This window comes from Trifolium pratense, linkage group LG2 (assembly GCF_020283565.1).
Source record: "Trifolium pratense cultivar HEN17-A07 linkage group LG2, ARS_RC_1.1, whole genome shotgun sequence".
In the NCBI taxonomy this organism is placed as follows: Eukaryota; Viridiplantae; Streptophyta; class Magnoliopsida; order Fabales; family Fabaceae; genus Trifolium; species Trifolium pratense.
Genome location: NC_060060.1, coordinates 12,167,725 through 12,194,056, shown reverse-complemented (window position 1 = coordinate 12,194,056; position 26,332 = coordinate 12,167,725). Strand labels below are relative to the sequence as shown.

Genomic DNA, 26,332 nt, shown 5'->3' with positions numbered 1-26,332 from the left:
TAAATTTTCTACCATAATATAATGACAAACTTAAATATCGAATAAAAATCAATGACTCGTGCAAATGCACAAGTGTTTAAACTATTTTTATAATAACAAAGTGGGATTCTGTTTTATTCTAAATCAGATTTGTTCAAAGTCACTAGGTTTGGTGCCTGTTTGGCCTTACTTATTTTTTACTTCTCTACTTCTTTTAAGGAGAAGTAGAGTCAAACACAATTTTGATAAAGTTTTTAAAATAAAAAGTTTATTTTTATAATGAACAAAACACAATATAAGTGACTTAAAAAGAGAATTTATGATAATTATCTTTTTTAAGTTGTTATTATTACTTGTTATTATATTTTTTTAAGTTTGTTATTATTAGGATAATTATCTATTAAATTTAGATGATAATGAATTTATGATAAGTTAGTTATTAATCTATTTTAACTAGGATTTCTATTGTAAGTCTATTTAACGTCATTCAGGTTTGAAATAAAGTAATTTTTTTTAACAAGCCAAAATGAGATAAATATTACTAAACAGTCTCCCCAGCACAAGGTGTATCGAGAATGACTAAAAATATTTACAAAAGATCAAAGAAAAAAAAAGCATAAAACCAATCATACAAGACTCAAACAAAGTAAAAGATCAGACCACCAGCTATGGTAGTTTGAGACCAAAGTCACACTCGTCGTCTTCAACCACCTATAGGAAAACAACTTGATCTTATCCAACAATTGATGAGAAGTACTTGTTGAGCCGCTGAATAATCTATGATTTCTTTCCGTCCATATAACCCAAACACAAGCCAGCTAAATGTGCTGCATAAAAGGCTGTCGTGGGCGAGAACCGCCTGTTGAAGAAGTGAACTGGACAAAATGATCACACAAAGTAATGTAGTCCACCATAGGAACGCCAATCCACGATCGAACCAATGCCCAAAGAGAACCAGAAAAACTACAGGAGAGGAACAAGTGATGAGCCGACTCGACCCTTCCACATCTAGAAACACAAGAGATAGCTGTAGATGATAAGATGCCTCGGGTAACCAGGTTGGCTTTATTGGGAAACCGATCCCTCAATAAACGCCAAGCTAAAATAGAAACCTTTAGGGGTACCTGTTTGTGCCAAATAAGATCATAACTAGCATCCAAAGTAACCGAGTCATGAGAAGATCATTACAACTTTTTATAGCAAATTTTTTTTCGTTACATTCATCTGCTTCTTTTCTCATCAATGGTTGTAGTGGTTTTTATTTGTGATTAGAAACATATACGTAAAAAAAAATGTAAGGTTTTTTTTTTTAAAAAAAAATATTTGGATTCCCAAAAAAATATAATTTCTTTTATTAAAATTTATTGATTCTTTTAAAATTTTCCTAATATACAAAAGTTTCCTAATATATAAAATATTATGAAATCTTGATTGTAAAAAGTCTTTTGGAAAAAATCTCTCTAAATCCATTCAAATCATGTGTTAAAAATCTTAATTGTAAAAAAGTCTTTAAAATCTCACAAAATCAATATAGTCCAACAAAATCTCAACACCAAGTTTTTTTGCAAAAATGTTCTCATAAAATCTCAATCCAATACACCCACTTAGTTATTTTACACTAGAAAATTGAGGGTTGAGTAAATTTTATTAAATGTTGTGCATTCATTTGCTAATTAACACCTATTTAATTATAAATATATACAACCTAAATAAACAATCTAGGAAATTAAAAAAAAAAGAAAATTTGATACAATCCAAACACAATCGAAACATAATAGCTTAAGTATGTGAAAGTGATTCACATTTCACAGTGAAACAATAAATATGAATGGTTTTTGGTGAATTCTTCGGTACACATATTATGTGGATGTGTACCAGTACACCGCTGATGTGGTTAACAAGTAATATAGTAATTAATGCAGATTTGTCAAACAAAAAAAAATTATTGCAGATTTTATTTCTTTATTAAGTTTTTTATATTTTTTTTTGACTAAAAATAAAGGATATTCATTCATTCAAATTGATAGAGTACATCGATGTAATACAAATTCAAATTTGCTAAAAACAAAAAGGATGAATCTGCAAACAAACTCACAGCATCCATGTTAATAGCATGAAACGGCAAATTACATAAGCCTACATATATGACTATATTGAAGTGTCTGGAATATCCATGCCCCCAGATCTGCAGCGTTGATGACACAAAAGTCGACATTGGATAGATTTGTACTTGATCGGATCTAATCCTTCAACCTGAAACAAATGAACACCGCACAAAGACGGGAAAACAAAATACACCGCACAAAGACGGCACAACAGAATACACCGCACAAGAACGGGATAACAAATAACACAAAACCAAACAAATATGTGAAAAATCACACTTATTTAATAACGAGAAAGAAAAAACAATTTGGAGGGGTGATTTTAGGTCAAGATTTGACCTGAAATCACCCCTCTTTAATAAAGTAAGAAGAAGAAAAAATGTGACGGCTAGGGTTAGAACTATTTTAGTTTAATTTTCTATTTTCTTAGTTTAGTTGAATTTTGAAATTGTACTTATGAATTAAGTTTTTTATATTAAATACAACTTTTTAATATTGGCAAATGTATCTTTCCACAATAAATCAAACCATGCATCATATCTTTCAACTTATATATGATTTTCAACAAATTCAAATATTTTAATATTATTCTAATATCTTATAAATAATATTATTTTAGTATTTTGTATTTTCTTAAAAATTAAAATATGATTTTAATAACTTTTTTAATTATTCAAACAAAAAAAACTTTTAAAATTATTAATATGATTGATCCAACTACGATTTTAATATTTCAATATTATTACCTTTCAATTTTTTTTAAAATTATTAGTTTATAAAGATTAATATTCATTTATCACCTAATCATTAGTGCATATAATTATTAAAAAATATTTATTTTTAGTAAAAAAAACTTAATTTTTTTAATATGTTTATATATTTATTGTAATATTGCTAATTTTTACTGATTCGTTATATTTTACAGGGTTAAATAAGTTTGTTATCGATACAAAATTACTAAATTTAATTTTTCATCTTCATATGAAAATGTCATGTTTTGATCCCCCCAAATTGTTTATGCATGCAATTTTGGTCATGTTGTAAAGTTGATGTATATTTCTATTGATTTTGCAAATATGTATAGCGCATTATAAAAAGTTTGTCCAAAAGTAAGGAGTACAAAATTTGATTTCTAGGTCAAAATATTCGTTACTTTTATCTTGATATTTTAATTTACAAAATTCATATTTAATTCGTCTCATATTAAAAAATACTAAAGTTTTGTAAATGAACTTTTGATATTGTTCTAGACATGCTTAATTATCGAAATTTAAATTCATAAGTTATTGTTAGTCCGATTAAGTGATATTGAACGACTTGATTGAGAAAAATTGAATTCCTTAATAAAGTAAGTATAATTAGGTAAGTTTGCATATGAACTATGTTTCAAGTTGAAGAGTTTGATCTAAATTTTTTTTATTTCTGTTGACACAATTGGCATTATTAGTCGAGACTTAATAGTCATTTCATTTGAACTATGTTTTTTTAAGTCATAGTTAATCTAACTAGTTGAGGTTGAATTGTTTGATTTTATAATTTGAATTCTTAAGTGTTTCTCATTCTCATTTGGTCAAGTTGAATAGTGAGATTGAGAATGTTTGATCTCCTTAGTTCCTTTCAGTCTAATTGGTTGTGACTTAACAATCCTTTCATAATAACTAGGTTTCAGGTGTAATAGTTCGTCCAACAATATGAGATTGAACTGTTAGCTAGAATGTTGAAATTCAACTTTTTAAGTGTTTATCATTTCAATTAGGTCAAGTTGAACAGATTAACTGAGATGAATTGATTCCCTATGTCACAATTGAGAAAATTAGTTGAGACTTAACACTCATTTCATATGAATTACGTGTCTTGAGTCATAGTTAATCTAACTAGTTGATGTTGAACTGTTACATTGTCGACATTTAAATTCTTAAGTGTTTTACATTTCAATTTGGTCAATTTATTTCTTTGATTTTTATCGGTAGAATTGATAGCAACTTAATAATCCTTTTCTGATAACTAGGTTTTTGATTCACAAGTAATCCAATTAGTTGACATCGAAATATTATATTGCTAAAAATTTAAATGTCATGGGTCTCGTTCCAATTAGGTGGTATTGAATTGTTTGAGAAAAAAATTAAAATCAAACACGTACAATACAACTGAAGTTGTCCTGTCAAGTCCCTTAGGTTTTAGCATATCAAACGCTGGTAGAATTACTCTATTTTTTTTTTTTAAGAATCACACACTACATGAAAACCTCAATTTTCTAATAAAACTTGTTGACGGCTTAAGTAAGTAAAGCCCTCAAACTTATTAGGGGGCTTCTATGGTTGCTCATTCACTTGCTCGGGCGGCCAATTCTTGGGCTAGTTTCCGTAGGTTTGAGATTATTCTCTTATGTATTGAACATTTACTAGTTAATGAAATGCGTTAAGTTTGTTTGATTAAAAAAAAAATTGAAGGAATATTTTTAGTAAAGGGTAATTTTGGTAGAAACTCTCAAATATCTCAAATATTGCACAAAAAAATATATTTGAGAGTTTCTACAAAAAAATATATATATATATTTGAGAGTTTTCCAAAAAAAAAAAGGTACCGTATATATAATACTTGAAGAGAGTTTTTTAAAAAATATATAACATTTGAGATATTTGAGAGTTTCTACCAAAATTATCCTTTATTACAAATATTTCCCCACCTCCCCTTCACTCCATCTACTTCGAAACAAACATACCCTAAAGGAAAATGTTACTCCATCCGATCATATATATAAAAAAAAGTTTATTTTTTAGATTTATTGTAAAATTGATGTATATTGATAACATTATAGTCTAGATACATCAACTTTACATTGAAAGAGAAGAATGATACCCACAACCTAAAACGAAAAAAAAAAAAAAAACCGCCGTAAATTGAAAAACCTCGAAATTGCATATATGAAACAAAAATATGAACTTTACGATAAATTGAAAGAAATACTTCAAAACGGGTGGTGCTATAAGTATAAAAAATAATAGAAATTGATGAAAAGCAAAAACACACGCATATTAAAACCCTTTTGTCAATTTCACAAAAAAAAAAAAAAAACCATTTTGAAATTTTTGTAAATTAAAAATCTCATCTAAAACATCTCATCGCTTTTTATTTTATTTTTATTTTTACAAAACATCTCTATTTATTTTGACAAAAGGCAATTTAGGAAATTTCTTTAATTTCCATTTTAAAATTTTTGTAAATTAAAAGAGTAATTTAGGAAATTTCTATTTAAAGAAGTCTTGAAATGACATGTTAAATTATTATTACATATGAACCAATTAAAATTATACACCTTAACAGTGTACCGGTACACGTCCACATAAGATGTGTACCGGAGTGCTCACCATGGTTTTTTTTTTTAAGGTAAGTAAAGTTTGGCTAAGAAATTGTTCCACCCATAAATCAAATATGAATGAGTTTCTTTGTCCAAAGTGAAAAGGTGCAACTTATACTTGGGTCCCTTAATCATTTGGTCCCGGATTTGATCCCCGGCCGATGTGCATGGAGAAACATTTGTTGGGAGAGGTCAACCCCTTAAATGGATCTTAGTTACCTCAAGGAAATTAGTCTAGCGCAATGCACCTTGCTATATTTTTAGGTGAGTTTATATAATTTTTTTTGGTGCATATATAAATTTTTAGTATTTAACTACATTTTAGCAACTTTGTGAAAGTGTGGAATATCCCAACTAATAGGTCATGTTCCCATCTCTTTTCTCTTGCCAATAATAGGGTGTCAAACTGTCAAGGTTCTCCAATCTCCATCTCTTGCGCGGAAGCTACCAAATGAATGATTGTGAAGCTTCTTCGAATGTGCCTGCGCCGCAGAATAATTAGATACCACTTCTTTAAGAGTAGTACCGCATCTAATTTAGAAACAGATTTCTTACTAGTCAACGCAGCTACAACATCAATGTCCGATCTCAAATGAATAGTCAACATTATTTTAGTGTTTGTATAATGACTATAATCTATATAATCTAAACTGTCTGATGTGAAATCAGTGACCAAGATAAATTACAACGTAAAACCAAATCCAGGTACATCTAGTTTCAAAACCAAATAGAAAACTCTACAAATAAACGATTCTCCATTCACTCTTCACACACACACACACACACCATGAGATCCTCAATGTTTGGTTCTTTTTCTTCCTCATTTACAAACATTGGTTCATCATCATCATCATGGTTTGAGCTATATGCTTCCTTCTCCACTTTCATGATGCTTTTAAGAACCGCAATCAATGATCTCATACCTTTAAGGCTTAGAACTTTCATCATCTCAAAGCTACAATCTTTCTTCACAAATTACCAACCCAACAATCAAGTTTCACTTCAAATTGATCAGTATTGGGATGGAACTACCAACAATCTTTTCTATGCAGCCAAAGAGTATCTCCCTACTAAAATATCCAACACTTACAAATCCCTCAAAGTTGGAAAATTACCCAAACATAACAACATAGTTCTAGCTTTTGATGGAAAACAAACAGTGGTAGATGAATTTGAAGACATCAAGGTTAAATGGAAGCTTGTTAAAAATTCTAACAATGATGATCTTTTTGACAATCCTAAAAAAGAATATAAGCATAAGTCATCAAAAGATTATGAGGAAAATGGGTTTGTGTTAAGTTTTGATGAGAAGCATAGAGATAAAGTAATGGAGAAGTATCTTCCACATGTTTTAAGAACTCATGAAGTTATAAAAGCAGGACAAAGAACTCTCAAGATTCATTCGATGCAATCGGGGCCATGGAAACAGAGTGATTTAACACACCCTGCTTCATTTGATTCACTTGCTTTAGAACCTGATCTAAAGAAAGCTATTATTGATGATTTAGATAGATTTTTGAAAAGGAAAACATTGTATAAAAAAGTTGGTAAGCCATGGAAACGTGGTTACTTATTGTATGGTCCACCAGGAACAGGAAAATCTAGTCTTATTGCTGCTATGGCAAAGTATTTGAAATTTGATGTTTATGATTTAGATCTAAGTTCTGTGTATTCTAACTCAGAACTCATGAGAGCCATGAGGGAGACATCTAACCAATCCATTATTGTTATTGAAGACATCGACTGCAACATAGAGGTTCTTGATCGATCAAAACCGGACAAGTACTCAGACTCTATCTCTGGCACTAAGGTTTGTTTTCTTATTCCTTCATTGTCTCGTATTAAATACTCCTCTGTTCGTTCTTAAATGTAAATAAAAGTCAAACTGTATTTGGTCTTAATTTGACCAAATATACTTTGACTTTTGCTCGTATTTAAGACCAGAGTAGTACAGTATTTTATGTAGAATGAGTTTAATAATCTTAATTATGGAATAGGTGGTTAAGACTAAGAGCAAGCCTAGGCGGTTTACTCTATCCGGCTTGCTTAACTATATGGATGGACTGTGGTCAAGTTGCGGAGAGGAACGAATTTTGATATTTACTACAAACCATAAAGACAAAGTCGATCCAGCGTTGTTGCGCCCAGGACGTATGGACATGCATATTCATTTGTCATTTCTTAAAGCCAAGGCATTCAAAATCTTAGCTTCTAATTATTTGGACATTGAAGGAAATCATCAACCACTCCTTGAACAAATTGAAGAGCTATTGGAAAGAGTAGAGGTTACCCCTGCAGTAGTGGCAGAGCATTTGTTGAGAAGTGAAGATCCTAATGTTGCTCTCGAAGAAGTTATTAAATTTCTTCAAGAAATTGATGTTTCAAGAGTTGTTATGGATGAAGACTATAGTCAGCAACAATGTTCTGAGAACCAAATCGAACATCGAACTAGCAAGACCTCTAAGTTATGGTTCAACTGCTTTAAACTACTCGAATCAAAACAAAAACGCAATCGAAGTGCTAAAAAAACTAAATGATAGATAATATTCATTCACAGTTCGAGCGGCTGAATCGTCCGTATCAGTTTTTAAAACATTTGTCATCTAGTTAAAAGATAAGCACTACTTGTATATGGACTTGTTGAATGCAAAATGTTTGAAATTTGAATACAAAATGCTTGGTAGGTTTTAATATTAATTACAATTCCAACAATCTAAAATTTGGAAGCATACTTTCAGTTTCAGACCACATAAATTGGCTAAATGTATACTTCTAAAAGATTTAAAAAAACTGCATTTGCTATGTATAATTTTTATGGTCATAACCCTCCGATTTACAAAAGAAAGAATTTTGATGATCTTACCTGATCAGGAGGTTTTGGCTGGTATGAAACACCCTGTCCATTCAATTGTTTGAGGAGAGTATACCGGCTGACGTTCAAGTAAGTGAGGGCTTGAACTTGAAGTAAGAGAATTAAGAATGACAAAATATATACATGAGCCTTTTGCATGAAATGAGTATTCATTGGCCCTAGACGCGAAGTCACGACCATCAATGTGAGAACAAATGAGGAGGCGACCTTGACATTGATGGTTGTCGGAATCTTGGTCTTAATCATGCTTGTCATTGAAGGCAAATAATTCAATTGTTAGACTATTACTGTTTAAATTAGAATACTAAAGTGATGATAGGCTCATGGTGGTTCTGAATTCTGATGGATGAATGAAGTTAACATTGTCTAAATTACTAAGCTAAGCTTCATACATGGATTGTGGTCAAGTTGTGGAGACTAAGAGAATTGATTGTCATATTTACAACCAACCACAAAGAAAGATTAGTTCTAGCTCCTTTAAGGCCAGGAAGAATGTGCATGCACACACAAACACACACTTTCATCACATGTCTTATGGTGGTGGAAATAGCAAGAACAATGTTGGTGTTACACAAAGAAGGCCTATAGAAACATAACATTGCTACTGACTATAGTTTGTAATTGTAATTAAGCTGGGCATGATCAAATAAGATTGGATGAGCTACTAATTATGTCTAGAAACAAAATATTGTCTATGTAAGCTTTCAAGTGGTTCAGGGGGGATCTCAGTTCTGGTATCAAGTGGTTCCAGTCCCTCCCGATCGTAATTGCAAGGGATCGAACTGTGGTGTACCCTACCATATTCAGCGCCAATCACCACTGAACCAACTAACGATTAGTCACACTATCATATTTTAGATTGTTGAAATTGTAATGGATATTAGATTCTACCAGCATTTAGCATTGAAGTTTTAGGACAACTCAAAATACAAGTGCAAATATTTACAATACCATAGTTAATTTGCAATCTTGCTTTTTACCAGTAGCAACAAAATCATATCTTAAATAAAAACTACAATTACATAAGCATTTCTAATGTCATTTTTTCACCAGCAAGAAAACACTAAACTTTCTGACTTCATTCTTCATCCACAATAACTTTTGGAATGTCAAGTTCTTGAAGAAATTTAACAATTTCTTTAAGAGCAACATCAGGATCCTCATTTCTCAACAAATACTCTGCTACTACTGCAGGGGTGACCTCAACTTTTTCCAATAGCTCATCAATCTGTTCTAAGAGAGGCTGATGATGTTCTTCAATGTCCAAATAATTAGAAGCTAAGATTCTGAATGCCTTGGCTTTAAGAAAAGACAAGTGAATATGCATGTCCATACGTCCCGGGCGCAACAATGCCGAATCTACTTTGTCTTTATGGTTTGTTGTAAATATCAAAATTCTTTCTTCTCCACAACTTGACCACAATCCATCCATATAGTTAAGCAAACCAGATAGAGTAAACCTTTTAGGCATTGTCACCTATTCCATGATTTCAAGAAAGCAAACTAAATTACTTACTTATTTATAAAAAGGTCTCATATTAAGATTAAAAAACTAATTAAAACAAACAAAATGTCCTCGTGAGCTTAGCTCAGATGCCAGGGACATCGCACAGGAGCCAAGGTTCGAACCCCGGACACTGCACCTATTCACTTTTAAGGTTGATTTTCTAGCCACTAGGCTACTTGACAAAAACAAACAAACAAAATAAGATAAGAAACAAAAATGTATTTTAGCAGAACATTTATGTGAGACTGAAAGTAAAGTAAGCAACACAACAAACCTTATCAATTAAGTCAGAATCTGAATCCAAATTTGCAAACTTGTCTGGTTTTGATCGATCAAGCACCTCAGAATTGCAATCAATGTCTTCAAATACAATGATAGATCTGTTAGATGTCTCTCTCATAGCTCTCATAAGTTGTGAGTTAGAATGCACAGAACTTAGATCCAAATCATACACATCAAACTTCAAATACTTTGCCATAGCAGCAATAAGACTAGATTTTCCTGTTCCTGGTGGACCATACAATAGGTACCCACGTTTCCAAGGTTTACCAACTTTCTTATACAAGTTTTTCCTTCTCAAAAACCGATCTAAATCATCAATAATAGCTTTTTTTAAATCAGGTTCCAAAGCAAGTGAATCAAATGAAGCAGGATGATTTAAATCACTTTGTTTCCATGGCCCACTTTGCATAGAATGTATCTTAAGAGTTTTATGTCCATCTTTTATAGCTTCATAAGTGCTTAAAACATGTGGAAGATACTTTTCCATTACTTTATCTCTATGCTTCTCATCAAAACTTAACACAAACCCATTTTCCTCATCATTGTTTGATTTTTCAACAAGGTTCCATTTAACTTTGATGTTTTCAAACTTATCCACCACTGTTTGTTTTCCATCAAAAGCTATAACTATGTTGTTATGTTTGGATAATTTTCCAACTTTGAGGGATTTGTAAGTTGTGGAGATTTTAGTAGGGAGATACTCTTTGGCTGCATAGAAAAGATTGTTGGTAGTTCCATCCCAATACTGATCAATTTGAAGTGAAACTTGATTGTTGGGTTGGTAATTTGTGAAGAAAGATTGTAGCTTTGAGATGATGAAAGTTCTAAGTTTTAAGGGTATGAGATCATTGATTGCAGTTCTTAAAAGCATCATGAAAGTGGAAAAGGTAGCATATAGCTCGAACCATGATGATGATGAACCAATGTTTGTAAATGAGGAAGAAAAAGAACCAAACATGGGAGTTCTCATGGTGGGGTGGTGTGTGAACAGTGTGTTATGAAAGAGTGAGATTGAGAATGGTTTTGTTGCTTGCTTTGTAACTTGACACTCTTATATATGTAGTGATTGATTTCTATTAGACCTCCATTAGAAAACCAAGTGAGTAAATTACTTCACTAGTTCACATATTAAAATAAGTGTATAATCGAATTTCAGTTTAGTTGATAGCTACCAGGAATATTATTTATTGAGGTCTTAAAATTGGAAATTGAATTTAACTTAACCATACAAAATCAGTTTGTAAGGTGCTGATTGTCTCTATTTTATAAACACATATTCTGTGGCAACTAATCTGAGACTTTTGACACAACCCGCTCGTGCCCAATGCTATTAGGCTTGAGACACGAATATAAATGTTGGATGACCCGATCAGAAACCTGATAGCAGACGGCCCAGTAGATCGTGTAGTAGACTTTGATACCATCTTAGAATAGAGAGTTGGATCTAACTCAACCTTACAAAATCGGTTTACAAGATGAAGATTATCTCTACTTTATAAACATATATTTAGGTCATCTCGCAACGTGAAACTTTTTAAGTAGTGGGACAAGAGTGTGAATTCTCATTTTTATACAATTACAACGTGTAAGTCTAGTCTTTTTCTTTTCTTTTTCTTTATAACCCTCTGGTTCCTCGGGGAAAGGGGCCCTAGTAGTCCAGAGTTTGACCGCGAGGTAAGTAAAGTTTGACCAATAAATTGTTCCACCCAGGAATCGAACCCGGGTTCTCCCGAAATTCGTCCTTTTTGATGAAACTCATTGACCACTTGAGCCAATAACTTGGTTTAAGTCTAGTCTTTTAACAACAAAATTAAAATAATAAATATATAATGTGACACAAAAAAAAAAGGAACTAAAATAGTAAAATTGCGGGAAAAAATTGATTTTTAAATTAAGGGATAAAAATGCCATTTTAAAAAAATAGAAAGTTAAAAATTCAATTAAAATTATTTTTTTATGGAAAAAAATTAAGTGAGGTAAATTGCTTGAACTCATTAGGTTTAGGGTGTGCCCACCATCAGATTTTTCACACAAATGTAATCTGAACTCATGTTCTTGCGAGATATGACTCAACTATCTACTATAGTTTTTATGTGGTTATTTTTGTTATATGTATGAATTTTTTACTATAGTTTAACAACGACTAATCTCTTTTGAAAATATGTGAAATATATAAAGCTGATTTTCTCCTCCGATCAAATTTTTATCATATACGGGAATCAGATATCAAACTTATAATCACTTGAAAAAAATAATTTCTTTCATAAATAACACATTGTTCGTACTCATACATGTTGTAGAGTGTTCATCCGCCATCAAGGGATAAATTATTTATTTATTTTTTTTACGCACCATCAAGGGATAATTTAAGTGGCTAGAAAGTTGGAGAAAAAAATTTGATAAAAACCTAACATTGATACTAATGTGTCCATTATATGTAATTATCACATAAACCAATATTTTATTACCTCAAAAAACCAATATTATTTTTTTGGTATGAACTAAGTTGGATCGGGTACAAATTGCCGGAGACAATTTGGGCCGTCCAAGTTATCTTATCTTAGACTCTTTTTTTTTGGATTAAAGTTATTTTAGACTTATTTAGCCATTTATTCCTTTTTTGTTGTTGAAATTTCCTATGATCTTCTTGTACCTTGGATCATCATTGCTCAACTAATATGTTTCCTTCGGTCTTATATATATATATAAATAAAAATTAATTTATTAAATTTATTAAAAAAAATAAAGTATTTCAAATAAAAATTAATTTACTTTAGTTTTTTTTAACTAGAATATATCTTCATTTTTTATAAATCTACAAAATTAATTTTTACTTATATGTATTCTTTTGCTTTTAAAAAAATCTATCTACAAAAGAAAATCTATGCTTTTTTTGTTTCCAGTAAAGTAAAAATAAAAATCTATGCCTTGTTGCCGAAGTAGCTTCATGATGAAGTCATCTAAGTCAATTTAATCATTATTGTGCGCATTCGAAGAAGCTTCACATCATTCACAAAGAACCTGATCTAGTTGGGACAATATATTTTGACCGTACATAGAAATTAAGTTCATAAAGAATAAAGTTTAACTAATTTTGTGTTTCTAAAGAATGAGTTTTTTTATTTTTTTTAAAAAAGTTAAAGAATGAGTTAAAAGTATCTTCTTTTCTATCTTTCATTAGCCTACTTTTATATTTAAACATATTACTGAAAATAGGGATAATATAGTCTTTTGTCATTAATTAACTATGCAGGTTGACATTAATATTATTCTAACTATGACACTATTTAAACCACTTTTTGTTATCTAAAAAATACAAACTCCTTTATCATTTATGCCAAATTTTCAAGTGAACCAATATGATAAGACAATATAAATATTTTATATATTTAAATCTCAATGACAACTAACACTATATTATTTGGTCTCAAGTGCAATGATAACCTACATGCCTAGTTTGTCAAATATGATTTCAATATCATTGATATAGATTTGGTATATGCAAAAACTTCGATGTCTATGGTGCAGCGGTCTACTAAGTCTTGTATCCATTGGATCCAGAGTTAAGGTTACTGATATTTTTATGGGTCGGGTTGATGTCTTCTTTGATAGTTTGGAGGTTGATGTGTGTCCTTCTAAGAATGACATTAGAAGTTGACACTACAACATTTTCATTCTATAGCAATGCCAAAAAACCGTTGTGAAAGCCTAAAAAACTACAATATAAATTTACACCGACTGTGCATATAAATTAAATTATTTGTTTTTATTGTTGGTTTTAATGTAATAAATTATTTCTAAAAAAAATATAAAAATATTAATCGAACTAAAGAGTTTATTTACCACTTAAGTTCAATAAATTGATTTATTGTTAATGGTTTTTGAAGTTTAAGGGTTGTTCTAATCTGGTTGAGCTCTCAGAATCCAACACACCTAAATTTATAATTTGTCTCAAAGTTTGGGGTGGTTTTTCAAAATGATGTTTTCTCTCCCGACCACCCGTCTTTCTTTTCTATCCCATGAATTTCCGTTTTTGCCCTTGGAGGTACTTCGGTTTGTATGAACCGAGTTTTTTTTTCATGCTAAAAAAAATCGGTTAATAAAAACCGAAATTTTGTGTTTCAATTTTTTTTCCAGATTTCCTGCATAAATTCAGCATCAGACCCTCAACTTCCACAATTTATTTGAAATACTAAACGATGTCCGATTTGAGTAAACGACCACTCGTTGGAAAGCTTAGGGTGTGAAGATTACAAATATAATTTTTATTTTGAGGGTTAACTATCTAATTGGTTCAGTTTGACCAAATAATGGGTACTGGTACAGAAACTTTTCTCAAACTTGTAGGTAGATTTTCTCATACTATACTTAACGAAATTTAACAATTCCGGTGTCAAACCTGTAGTAAAGTGTGTCTTCTTTACACTAGATTAAAAATCATTAACATACGACTTATATTCAGAGAGATATCCTAAATTTACCACAGGTAACTCTACATGAATTTTTACATAAATCTTTCTTCTTTTCTTAACATTTATGTTATTTCGGTTTATATAAACCGAATTATTATTTCCATGTTTAAAAATTTCGGTTTGTATAAACCGAAATAAGTTGGCTAAATTTTTCAAACCGCAAGGGACAAAATGAGATTTTTGGGGGTATAAAAGAAAGGCGGGGGGTCGAGAGAGAAAACATCTTTCAAAATTTTATTCTATTACTTTAAAAACTTCAGTTCTTTGATCGATAAACAAATAACAAAAAATATAAATTTAGCGGTTTAAATAAACAATAAAATAAGAAGAAAAAAACATAAAATACAAAATTATTATTATTATTATTGAAGTAAAAAAAGTTTGCACCTCTGTCCCAGGTTCTTGGATCCGTCACCGAGTGTAGTAACTAAACATTTCACCGAATAAATTGAATGTTTGAGATTAAAATCCCAACATATATAATACGATGTTTCTGCTAATTGAATTTAAGTTCGGAAAGACTAGTTGTTTTTATTTTTATGAAGTCATGTCAAGTTTCTATTTATTTATAAAGTTTTCTCAACTAAAGTCAATTTAGCAATTTAATAATGTGTGCAGTGCAGGTAAATTCGAAGAAGCTTCACATTATGTGCAAATAAATAATAGCGGAACTTCTACCAAAAAAAATAAAAATAATAGCGGAACTTTACCTTTAATTTGGTAGATGTTGAGCTTGACCTATTGGTCACACATTATTATTTTTGAATGATGACTACATACTACATATAATAAGGAAAACTCTAATATAGACTACTTCTTGATGGATCAGCACATAAAAAATATTTAAAATATTATTGATATTTGGAAAGTACAGTATATTTTAATGATTATTTTTAGGTGAGACTTACTCTACCCTTTCATAAATTGAGGGTATGTACTCATCAACCAATAAGAACAAGCTACATAAGTGGATTTACAGGTGATACCCACAAGAAACTTGAATTCAAGTTTTGCTCAAAAATAATTTTACCACCGATTTAATACAAAATTAACACCTAATTCAAAGCCCATTTTAATATTCGGTATTTACAACATTGCATTGAAATACTAACATTTTCAAGTCATAACCGGTTTTTACGGTTTTCCTAAAGGAGGTAGGAGAAGAGACTTTTGGAATTTCATGCGCCATTTATCACAAATATCTCAACTACCTTGGTGCATAATCGGCGACTTCAATGACATTCTTTCATCAGATGAAAAGCGGGGACGTAATGAACGTCCAGATTGGTTAATTCATGGTTTTCAAGAAGCTGTTTTAGATGCAGGATTAATTGACATAGAGCTGCATGTTGGGATTGATTGTAATGTAAGTCTCACATTGCTAATGAAGAAAAAGAAGGAGGTTAAAAAATAGCTATTGAAAGTCCCACATCGCTTAGAATTGTGAAGCAAGGAGGGAATCAAGGCTATATAATGGACCTAAGTTCTTTGTTTGTAATTGCACCAGTCAGTAACACTTTAAACTTATATCTGACTTTTTGGTTTTTCTCTTGTACTCTTGTATTAGAGGGTTGAGAGATGTAGTTAGGTATTTGCTTTGGAAAGTGTGGGTGTATTGGGGGCCAAGGGAAGGTTGAGGGTAGTCTATGTGTTGTAACAATTTTCACATAGTGTTTATTCTCTGGTTGTCGGTTTTGATAACAGCCGTGGTTTTTTCTCCGGTTTTGGAGTTTCCACGTTATATTCTTGTGTTGTTGATTGCGTTCATTTATTTTCTCTATGCCGGTTTTTCCCAACAACTGGTATCAGAGCTCTTGGTTTGATTCAGGAGGAGGGAGTTCCGCTGTGAAGTTCAGGCTAGAGAAAATTGATGTTTGGCTTGTAGAAAATCAAGTCAAGGATGTGTTGATGCAATCAGGGTTACACAAGGTCAGCTTGGAGAGGCGGTGGTAATAATACTCAACATCAGCCTGGAGAGGCGGTGGTAATAATACTCAACAACAGTCTGGAGAGGCGGTGCTAAGAATACTCGGGTTACATCAGAAACAACAACTTATTATGAGGATGCGGATGTGCTAGTTAGATACTTGTTAGATAGTTCTACTATTATTGATTATGCATCTGTTACTAGTGGTGATTATCATGTTTTGGTTAAGTTGTGGATCTTCGGGTGGGTACTTGATAGTGACATGAGTTTAGTTGAACTAGTGAAACAAGGTTTACTAAGTGATGTAACTAAACTGGAATTGTTGGAGCCTAACAATGGCCTGAGGTGGTTTCATTGATGTGTGAAGTTGTTCAAGTGACACATTGGCATCGGTTGACATGGATGCAAGGTGTGTGATGATAGCGTGCGGGCATTGGTTGGCATTGATGCAAGGTATGCGGTTATCTCGATGGCTGATGAACTTCCGGAGAAAGCCAACATGGAAGTTGCACCATAAATTTTCAGCGAAGTTTCGAGATGAAATTCTTGGGATGGCTTGGTTCCAAGTGAAGCAAAATCTTGGGATGGTTTAGTTCCAAGTGAATAAAATTCTTGGGATGGTTTAGTTCCAAGTGGAGTGTACTCTTTATGGTGGAGTATGATAATTTAATTTGTTGGTATAGACAATGAGAATTATGATTGTCGGTGAAGACAATGATTGTTGGTATAGACAATGAAGATTGAAGACCATTACAATCAAGGTGGAGATTGTTGGGATTGATTGCAATGTAAGTCCCACATTGCTAATGAAGAAAAAGAAGGAGGTTAAAAAATAGCTATTGAAAGTCCCACATCGCTTAGAATTGTGAAGCAAGGAGGGAATCAAGGCTATATAATGGACCTAAGTTCTTTGTTTGTAATTGCACCAGTCAGTAACACTTTAAGCTTATATCTGACTTTTTGGTTTTTCTCTTGTACTCTTGTATTAGAGGGTTGAGAGATGTAGTTAGGTATTTGCTTTGGAAAGTGTGGGTGTATTGGGGGCCAAGGGAAGGTTGAGGGTAGTCTATGTGTTGTAACAATTTTCACATAGTGTTTATTCTCTGGTTGTCGGTTTTGACAACGGCCGTGGTTTTTTCTCCGGTTTTGGAGTTTCCACGTTATATTCTTGTGTTGTTGATTGCGTTCATTTATTTTCTCTATGCCGGTTTTTCCCAACACTGCAAGGCTATCCGTTTACTTGGTTCAAAAGCCTCGGAACTAACAGAGCAATTGAGGAAAAGCTGGACAGAGCACTGGCAAACGTTGAATGGTGCAATCTGTTTGTTCATGCCAAGCTAGAGTGCCTCATAACGACCGCATCAGATCACTATCCGTTATTATTAAGCTGGGAACAAAGAATATTTCAAAGCAAACCCCCTAAACATTTCAAGTTTGAAAATTCTTGGTTAGTAGAACCGAATTTCACACAATTTGTGCACCAAAAGTGGAATTCTTTCACTGAACCTATATTAACTCAGAAGATGAACAACTGTGCAAAAGAGCTGACTCACTGGAGCGAAGCAAACTGTCAAAGGACTCGGAAAGAAATTGAGAAATATAGGCGCAAATTGGAGATGGCAAGACACCAAGTTGATGAAACCAATATTCACCATTTCAATGAGATACGCAAAAAGCTGGATTTGTTACTTATTAAGGATGATATCTTCTGGAGACAAAGAGCAAAAACATTTTGGTATCGCGATGGTGATCTCAATACTCGGTATTTTCATGCAACTGCTTCTTCCCGGAAGAAAAAAACCAAATTGTGCAATTAGAGGACGGCCATGGTAACATTTGCAATTCTACCGAAGGCCTGAAAGCTATAGCAAAAGATTATTTCATGGACATCTTCCAGCAGCAACAAGGAGAACGCATGTCTGTTCTTAATGCAGTCAGTCCAAGCATTTCAGAGGACAATAACAATGATCTCACTACACCTTTCACTGTTGCTGAGTTTAAGGATGCCGTCTTTTCAATGGAAGCGGATAAATGCCCTGGTCCGGATGGATTTAACCCTGGATTTTACCAACATTTCTGGGATCTTTGCGGCAATTATATATTAGCAAGGCTTACGATCGCATCGACTGGGACTTCTTGAAAGATATGATGGCAAAGATGGGTTTCTCTCAAAAATGGATTGGATGGATTATGCTATGTGTTGAAACGGTAGACTACTCAATCATTGTTAATGGCCACATGGTGGGGCCTGTTATACCTGGCAGAGGTTTACGGCAAGGCGACCCTTTATCGCCGTATCTGTTCATTATTTGCGCAGAAGGGTTGTCAGCGCTTATCCGACAAGCTGAGAATAGAGGGGATTTACATGGTATCAAGATTTGTAGAAATGCGCCTGTTATATCTCATCTTCTCTTCGCGGATGATTGTTTCCTATTCTTCAAAGCAACTATCAATGAGGCAACTGTTTTAAAGAATATTCTCTCTGTTTATGAAGCAGCATCTGGACAAGCCATCAACCTCCAGAAGTCTGAATTCTATTGCAGTAGAAATGTCCTCGCTGAAGTGCGTGAAGCTATTGCTAATCAACTCGGAGTGACTCAAGTGCTTGGTACTGGTAAGTATCTTGGTTTACCTTCCATGATTGGTAGGAGTATAAAATCAACTTTCAAATTTATCAAGGATAGAATTTGGAGGAAGATAAATTCTTGGAGTAGTCGACACCTCTCTCAAGCAGGCAGGAAAATTATGATTAAATCCATTTTACAATCCATTCCGACTTATGTGATGAGCATCTTTCTTCTTCCAAGTACTCTTATTGATGAAATAGAAAAAATGCTCAACTCGTTTTGGTGGGGTCATAGTGGTAACAATGGCCGCGGATTACACTGGCTCTCTTGGGAACGCCTCTCGGTAAGCAAAGATTATGGAGGTATGGGCTTCAAAAACCTTCAAGCATTCAACATTGCCATGCTAGGTAAACATGCTTGGAATTTAGTCACAAAACCAAGCAGTTTAATCACTAAACTTCTCAAAGCTAGATACTTCCCTAAATGTGATTTTTTTGACTCAAGCATTGGCCATAATCCAAGTTATGTTTGGAGGAGTATATGGAGTTCTAAGTCAGTTGTCCAAGGAGGATGTAAGTGGAGCATTGGTACCGGAGAGAACATAAGTATTTGGGAGCAAAATTGGCTCAAGGAAGGCATGTCAATTCTCATACCTTCTGATATGCAGCATGTTGGTGATATTACAACAGTAAAAGATCTCATGTTGCCATACTCAAAATCATGGGACTTTGCCAAAATATGTGACATATTTGATAGTAATATTGTCAGGAAAATTATGCAGACCCTACTCTTTGCTTCAGTGTGTGACGACAAATTAGTGTGGAAGCTGGAACAAGATGGCAATTACTCCGTACGCAGCGCTTACAAATATTGTGTTAACATTAGAGGCAGTCACGACAGATACGGCGTTGCTGGCCATTGGAATCAGATATGGCGCGCGAAAATTCCACCAAAAGTGAAGAACCTTCTTTGGCGTATAGGTCGGAACGTATTACCAACGCGCAAGAGACTAAATAGTCGCGGTGTACAATGTCTGGTGCAGTGTACTATTTGTAACGACGCAGAAGAAGACAGCTTGCATGTGCTGTTTATGTGTACGTCAAGTAGGCGTTGCTGGCAGCGAGCAGGGCTATGGAATCATGTAAATGCAGGTCTGAATACTAATAATAATATTGATGAGAATCTGTTCTCAGTTTTGCACAGGCTAGACAAAGACCAGCAAGAATTCTTTAGTGTGATGGTGTGGAGTATATGGAAGCGCAGAAATAATCAAGTATGGGACAATATCACCGACTCCGACCAAACCGTGGTTGCACGAGCCAGACATTTAATTACAAGTTGGCGTGATGCACAACAGATCCGCTCTCTAACCAACACTGTTCAGACAGACCCGCAACAGATGATTTGGGTCAAGCCAAGTCATGGAAGGTACAAGTGCAATGTAGACGCTTCTTTTTCCCTTGCTCATAACAAGGTGGGTATTTGATGACAATTTTAGCAAGTGTACTAAATTCGTCGTTAAGTAATAAAATTTATAAGATTCGTATCCATAGGGATTGTTCTTATTTTCAACTAGACAATTAAATTAAATTAGGATTAATAAATAAATTGCAAAGGGGGGGTTTTCAAATTGATTTGTAGTAACAATGACAATATTTAAAATTGCAAGAAAGTAGAATCGTAAACTTTTATGAGAGAAAGACGATTAGGAATTATTTTGAATCCTCTCTTTGTCCCTAACTGATCCTCTAGGTTCTAGCCCTCAACAATGAAATTCTTATAATTACGACAATATAACAAAATAGACCGAGTCCAATTCCTTGGCTCATCAATCTCGTTTATCTAATAAAGTACCCTAATTCCTTAGGCGAAACTAATATTATCAAAAGTTTTAACGAACGTTATATTAACAATCATGCCAATTAATTCTATATTCCTATAGCAATTACGATTGACAAACAATTAATCTAGTTCCAGTATAAACCCTAGGGTCAATAGTGATTTATAACTTAAAATCAATTCGAAAGTGATCAATTAACGAAAAACAAAAAACACGAGATTAACTGAATAAATATAAGTTTTCATTGAATAAACTAGAACACGTAGTTACATGACTCAGATAGTTTCAAAGAGAATCATCTATAATTCCTAATCTGATGAGATTGGTTACTCATAATAATAATTGACATAACAATTAAGTTCTGAAAATTATACATGAATTAATATGAAAAGCACCTTGAATAAGAACTCCAATGGGAATTGCTTCTTCTCTCCCTGACGGCGTGAATTCCTTGGTTCCGTTTTTTCCCAAAAGTCTCGTTCCCCCCTAGGTTACTATGAAGCTCCTATTTATATATGGGTGCTTCTATGGTGAGGCCAGTAAAATGGCCTCTTTAGTGAGGTCAATTGAATTGCCCAATAGAATTTTAAGTGATGCCACATCAGCTCTACATTGTAATGAAGGTCTATGGTAAGTCTTTCTAATGAAAGTTTTACTTATTGCACATCACCCCTTCTTTTAGTTAAAATTATTTTAATAATTAAAACTTATTTTATTTAGATTTAAATCATATAACTAATATCCAATTTTTAATTTGTCTTTTTAAAGTACAAATTTTCTCATTATTTGTGTTCTTCATTCTTCATGTATTCATCATTCACCATCCAGATCCTCCATTTTCATTGAACAACAACCTTAAAATTAAATATTCTGGAAATTACTACCACTATTCTAGATCTGAGATTTTTCTCCAAACGAGAGTTTGATGCTGAAACGCGATTTAAACTCATTCCTTTGATGTGTGGATATTTGCAAAAGCAAATCTCAGATCTGTAGCCCCAAACGCGAGTGAACTCAAAACTATTTGGTTTTAAGTTTGACAATCCCAGAAACGTTTTTCTTCTCCAGTTGTGAAAAGTAAAAAATATCTATGTTTAAATTTGTCATCTATGTGTAAACAAAAAAAGATTTGTCATACAAAATCGATTATAGATTCAAAATTTAATTGAAGTTTTAATTTGGAGGTTCTGCGTTTACTGCAATCGAGACTGGTACCACGGGTCTGAAACCGGGTCGGAATGGCCCGGCTGAAGGTTGAAGATGATGCTTTGTTTAATATATTAACGCGCTCTATCTTTATAAATATTTCATGATGCGAAGATAACAACAACAAGTTTCGTTGTAGTAGCGGTTGGTGTGTGTTACCGTTGCAAAGCAGTCGTGGGTTCGATTCATATTGGTAGCGTTTTGTGAATTATAATTTTTTAAAAAAGCGAAAAATAAAAAATGAAAACTATGGCACAAGCATGATTCAAACAGAGAACCTAAATTTATTAATAACCAACACTTACCAACTTGGCTGTAAACATTTCTTGTTAAACTATGCACTTGATACATACATATTCTATTTAATTCGGTTGTAATAATCCCTACGGGGATTAAAATTAATTGAATATATTATTAGACTTTTATTAAATATTATAGAAATAAACTACAAATTTACTATTTAAAATATAAAATGAATTAATATTATAATATGACTTAACTGAAGTTAATGAATTAAACTTTAAAAATATATTTTGGACTATTAAATTATATTTTGACCGATACTTATAATCCGACTGAAGTTAATGAATAAAAACATTTAACAGTAAGGTAAAATTTAATAAAATTACATTTTTATTTTTTGAACAACATAAGATTACATATATGGTGGTGGTGGCGGTGACCTTTTTATTGGTGATTAGAAATACATACGTAAAAAAAAAAGTAAGGATTTTTTTATTTTTTTTGTTTAAATATTAGCATTCTCAAAAAAATATAATTTCTTTTATTAAAATTTATTGATTCTTTTAAAATTTTCCAAATATACAAAAGTTTCCTAATATATAAAGTATTATGAAATCTTGATCGTAAAAAGTCTTTTGAAAAAAATCTCTCAAAATTCATTCAAATCATGTGTTAAAAATCTTGATTTTAAAAAAGTCTTTAGAATCTCACAAAATCAATATAGTCCAACATGTGCCCTTGGGTCAATAGTGTTCAAGTTGATTTAGAGTTAAAACTTAGTCAAATAATTATTTATTTTTAAATTTTACATTATTTATATAATTTTTAAGTCATAAACTTCAACCGAAGTATAACTCGTATTAAAAAACTAGGGTTAATAATACTTTTGAACCGAAGTATAATCCATTATCAAATACTATGATTAATAGTGATTCAGTTGAACCAGAGTATAATCTTAAGTCAAATTATATCTTATTTTTAAATTTTAGTTTATTTATATAGTTTTTAAAACATTAACTTCAACGGATTATAACCATTAGTCAATTACCACATTTAATAGTGTTTTAAAATAATTTTATTTAATTAAAGATGATACGGGTACTCCCTAATCAAATATAAATTATATTAACATTTGATTCAAAATAATTAAATTGCATAAACATTATATAATTCATTTTAATCCATATAATTACATGTTTAAAATGACAAATATTATCTTTTTTAAAAAAATGACAAATTTAGTGTATTGGTCCTAAACTTTCAGAAATAGAGATATATTGATAAGGTGGACTAAAATACACAAAAATTAACACTGCCAAGTGGTTAGCTAATGAGAGTAAAGTCAGTAGGTCATGGGTTCGAGACCCTCTTCATTCAATTTTTTTTTTCTGCCTTGAATTTCAAGGAAAATTTTTAAAAAAATTCACAAAATGTTGTGAACAGGTATCGAACTCGCGCGCGTCCCGTATAGAGTTAAAACCTGCAACCACTCGGACACATGAATGAATTTTTAATTTGCATTGCGTCATATAATATATATATATAAAATCAGCGTTGATAAAAAATATATAAATTAACATCATCTTCAACCTTCAGCCGGGTCAATTCGACCCGGTTTCAGATCCGCGATCCAAGCTTAATACCCGTCAGTATCATGTTCATTTTAACGGCGAAAATAACAATTAATTATCCAGAAACATCACAAAAACCATTTACAATACATTTATGCTTTTAATTTTGATTCAAATTGTCTAAAATAAGAAACCTAAAATTAAAATTTTCAAAAACTTAACCATTTAGTAAGGCAGTTATGCGAACATCAACAAATTTGTTGATGAAGTGGTGTGTTCGTTCTTATTTTCCAACGTTAAATCCAGATCTATTCATTCTACCGATTGATAATTAACTCAGATCTATTATTTTTTTATTTTTTTTTTTACTTTTTTTTTTCTTTCATGAAGATAACTCAAGTCAAGAAAAACTCCAACTACTACCTTCAACCATCTACACCATGAACTTCTTTTAATAAATCAGATCTGATCAATCAGGATGAGGATGAAGATTTTTGTTTTTTGTTTGATTTATTTGTGAACATTAAATTGGAAGAAGAAGAGATTATTTTTATTTTTTAATAGGAAGGTAAGAAACAATTTCTTTGAACAGAAAATGATGTTGTTGTTGTGATATTGTTTCAATTGATTTTAACAATAACAATTAAAATTAATAAAAGAATATAAAGATTGAGATAATTATGTAACTTTTAATATGATAGGGACTTATTTGCAATATTAATAGATATGAAGGTACATAATAAGTGGTATGTACCATATAATTCTATGTGACATTTGAATAAGTCAACTTAGGCTCTGTTTGGTAACACAAATAAGCTAGCTTATAGCTTATTATATGAGCTTATAAGCTTGTTTCAAAAAATTAAAGGTGTTTGGTAACAAGCTTTTTGTACTAGCTTATAGCTTTTTTTCAGATGCTATTTCCAGTAGCATTTGAGCTTATAGCTTATAGCTTTTTACACTTTATTCCATTTTTACCCTTTAATTTAATAACTACCCACTCTAAAAAATAAACTACCCACTATCAATTATGTAATTTTATATTTAATAACCACTTTAAAAGCTAATTTTACCAAACAATTTAATTTCAATAAGCTAGCTTTTCAGCTATCAGCTATAAGCTAGCTTTTCAGCTATCAGCTAGCTTATCAGCTATCAGCTAGCTTATAGCTTATTTTTACCAAACAGACCCTTACTTTTCTATTGGCCACAGTGTCTATCTCACCAAAGAGGCCAATTTTGTGGCCTCACGCTAGAATTTTCCTTTATATATTCCTAAAGAAGAGTCACGTGCCAATTAAAAGGCCTCAAGCCCATTAGTGTGTTGACACCTCATCAAAGAAAAACAACAACAGCTGGTCCACCACTGTGTCATGCTGACGTCATGTGTAGAAATAATTGCAAAATCGTGTCACTATGAAGCTTGTGTAGTGGCGCGATAAATACAGTAGCTGCATGCTTGGATTGATTCAAGAACTTCACAATTTTTCCCAAGTCTTTTTCTCTTTTGTCTTTAGTCTTCAAACTTTTTGACATGTTAATTTCTTCACAAAAATTCTTCTTTTTGACTATGCAATTCTACTAAAAACTAACTAAAATACTTAAAATAATAATGAAAAATACTCAAATGACCGAATGTCATCAGTATTGGTATGTGTATAAGGGATGACCATGGAAGGTTTGTGGCTGCCAGAACACAATGGGTAGAACTTATTCTTGATGTGGAGCTTGGAGAAGCCATTGGTTTGTTACAGGCTTTAAAATGGGCGGTGGACCTACAATTATACGACATAGACTTTGAGATGGATTGCAAAAGGATAGTAGATAGTCTTTATAGCAAAAGCACCTATTTTTCTGATCTTGGAGCTATCCTAGGTGATTGTAGAACTATTTTAGCTTCAACTCTTGCGAACTCTCATGTTAAGTTCATTAGGAGACAAGCAAATGAAGTTGCTCATAGGCTTGTCGGGGCGGCTACATCGTTAGCTAGTTTCCATAATTTTATCGATATTCCTACATGTATTTACGATATTATTATGAATGAAATACTGTCAAAAAAAAAAACTAACATTTTCAAGTCAATTAGCACTCATTTTGCCCTCTTGTCAAGTGTAATATGTGCTAATTCAAAGTACATTTTTTCGAATACGCTACACCAAAGTTGGAATTACTCCACCAAATTTATTGTTATATATGTAATCGTGTCAATAAGATCTTGGACTTTTCACAAATAAGATGAAACATATGTTCCCCCTCAATGCCATATACAAACCAAGATACATATCCCACATTTTCGCATGCATATGATGCTCTGCATGCGAAAATGTACTTTCATCTATAGCTTGCTAGGGTTGCAAAACATACCTCCACAACCTAAAATCACATAATAAGCTCTCTTGCAAA

General features: G+C 32.2%; 3 protein-coding genes across 3 annotated transcripts; 2 read left to right on the top strand and 1 right to left on the bottom strand.

The window, feature by feature from the left end:
- The first annotated feature begins 5,768 nt into the window (after nucleotides 1-5,768).
- LOC123910372 (AAA-ATPase At3g50940-like) lies at nucleotides 5,769-8,116 on the top strand. Its single transcript, XM_045961467.1, has 2 exons — nucleotides 5,769-7,252; nucleotides 7,440-8,116. The coding sequence occupies exons 1-2, from the start codon at nucleotides 6,230-6,232 to the stop codon at nucleotides 7,977-7,979; spliced, it is 1,563 nt and encodes a 520-aa protein (XP_045817423.1). The 5' UTR covers nucleotides 5,769-6,229; the 3' UTR covers nucleotides 7,980-8,116.
- Nucleotides 8,117-9,188: 1,072 nt separating this feature from the next.
- Nucleotides 9,189-11,185, bottom strand: LOC123910373 (AAA-ATPase At2g18193-like). Its single transcript, XM_045961468.1, has 2 exons — nucleotides 10,096-11,185; nucleotides 9,189-9,791 (listed from the first exon to the last, which is right to left on the bottom strand). Exons 1-2 carry the CDS (start codon nucleotides 11,071-11,073, stop codon nucleotides 9,393-9,395), a joined length of 1,377 nt encoding a protein of 458 aa, XP_045817424.1. The 5' UTR covers nucleotides 11,074-11,185; the 3' UTR covers nucleotides 9,189-9,392.
- A 4,570-nt stretch (nucleotides 11,186-15,755) lies between these two features.
- Nucleotides 15,756-18,319, top strand: LOC123904193. Its single transcript, XM_045953882.1, has 2 exons — nucleotides 15,756-15,936; nucleotides 17,730-18,319. Exons 1-2 carry the CDS (start codon nucleotides 15,756-15,758, stop codon nucleotides 18,317-18,319), a joined length of 771 nt encoding a protein of 256 aa, XP_045809838.1.
- The last annotated feature ends 8,013 nt before the right edge of the window (nucleotides 18,320-26,332 follow it).

Bases quoted from the DNA above. Each gene is read 5' to 3' on its own strand.
- LOC123910372 (XM_045961467.1), top strand. From the start codon at position 6,230: ATGAGATCCTCAATGTTTGGTTCTTTTTCTTCCTCATTTACAAACATT. The intron at 7,253-7,439 runs GTTTGTTTTCTT...ATTATGGAATAG, and splicing joins ACTCTATCTCTGGCACTAAG to GTGGTTAAGACTAAGAGCAA.
- LOC123910373 (XM_045961468.1), bottom strand. From the start codon at position 11,073: ATGAGAACTCCCATGTTTGGTTCTTTTTCTTCCTCATTTACAAACATT. The intron at 9,792-10,095 runs GTTTGTTGTGTT...ATCATGGAATAG, and splicing joins ATTCTGACTTAATTGATAAG to GTGACAATGCCTAAAAGGTT.
- LOC123904193 (XM_045953882.1), top strand. From the start codon at position 15,756: ATGCGCCATTTATCACAAATATCTCAACTACCTTGGTGCATAATCGGC. The intron at 15,937-17,729 runs GTAATGTAAGTC...CAACACTGCAAG, and splicing joins GCTGCATGTTGGGATTGATT to GCTATCCGTTTACTTGGTTC.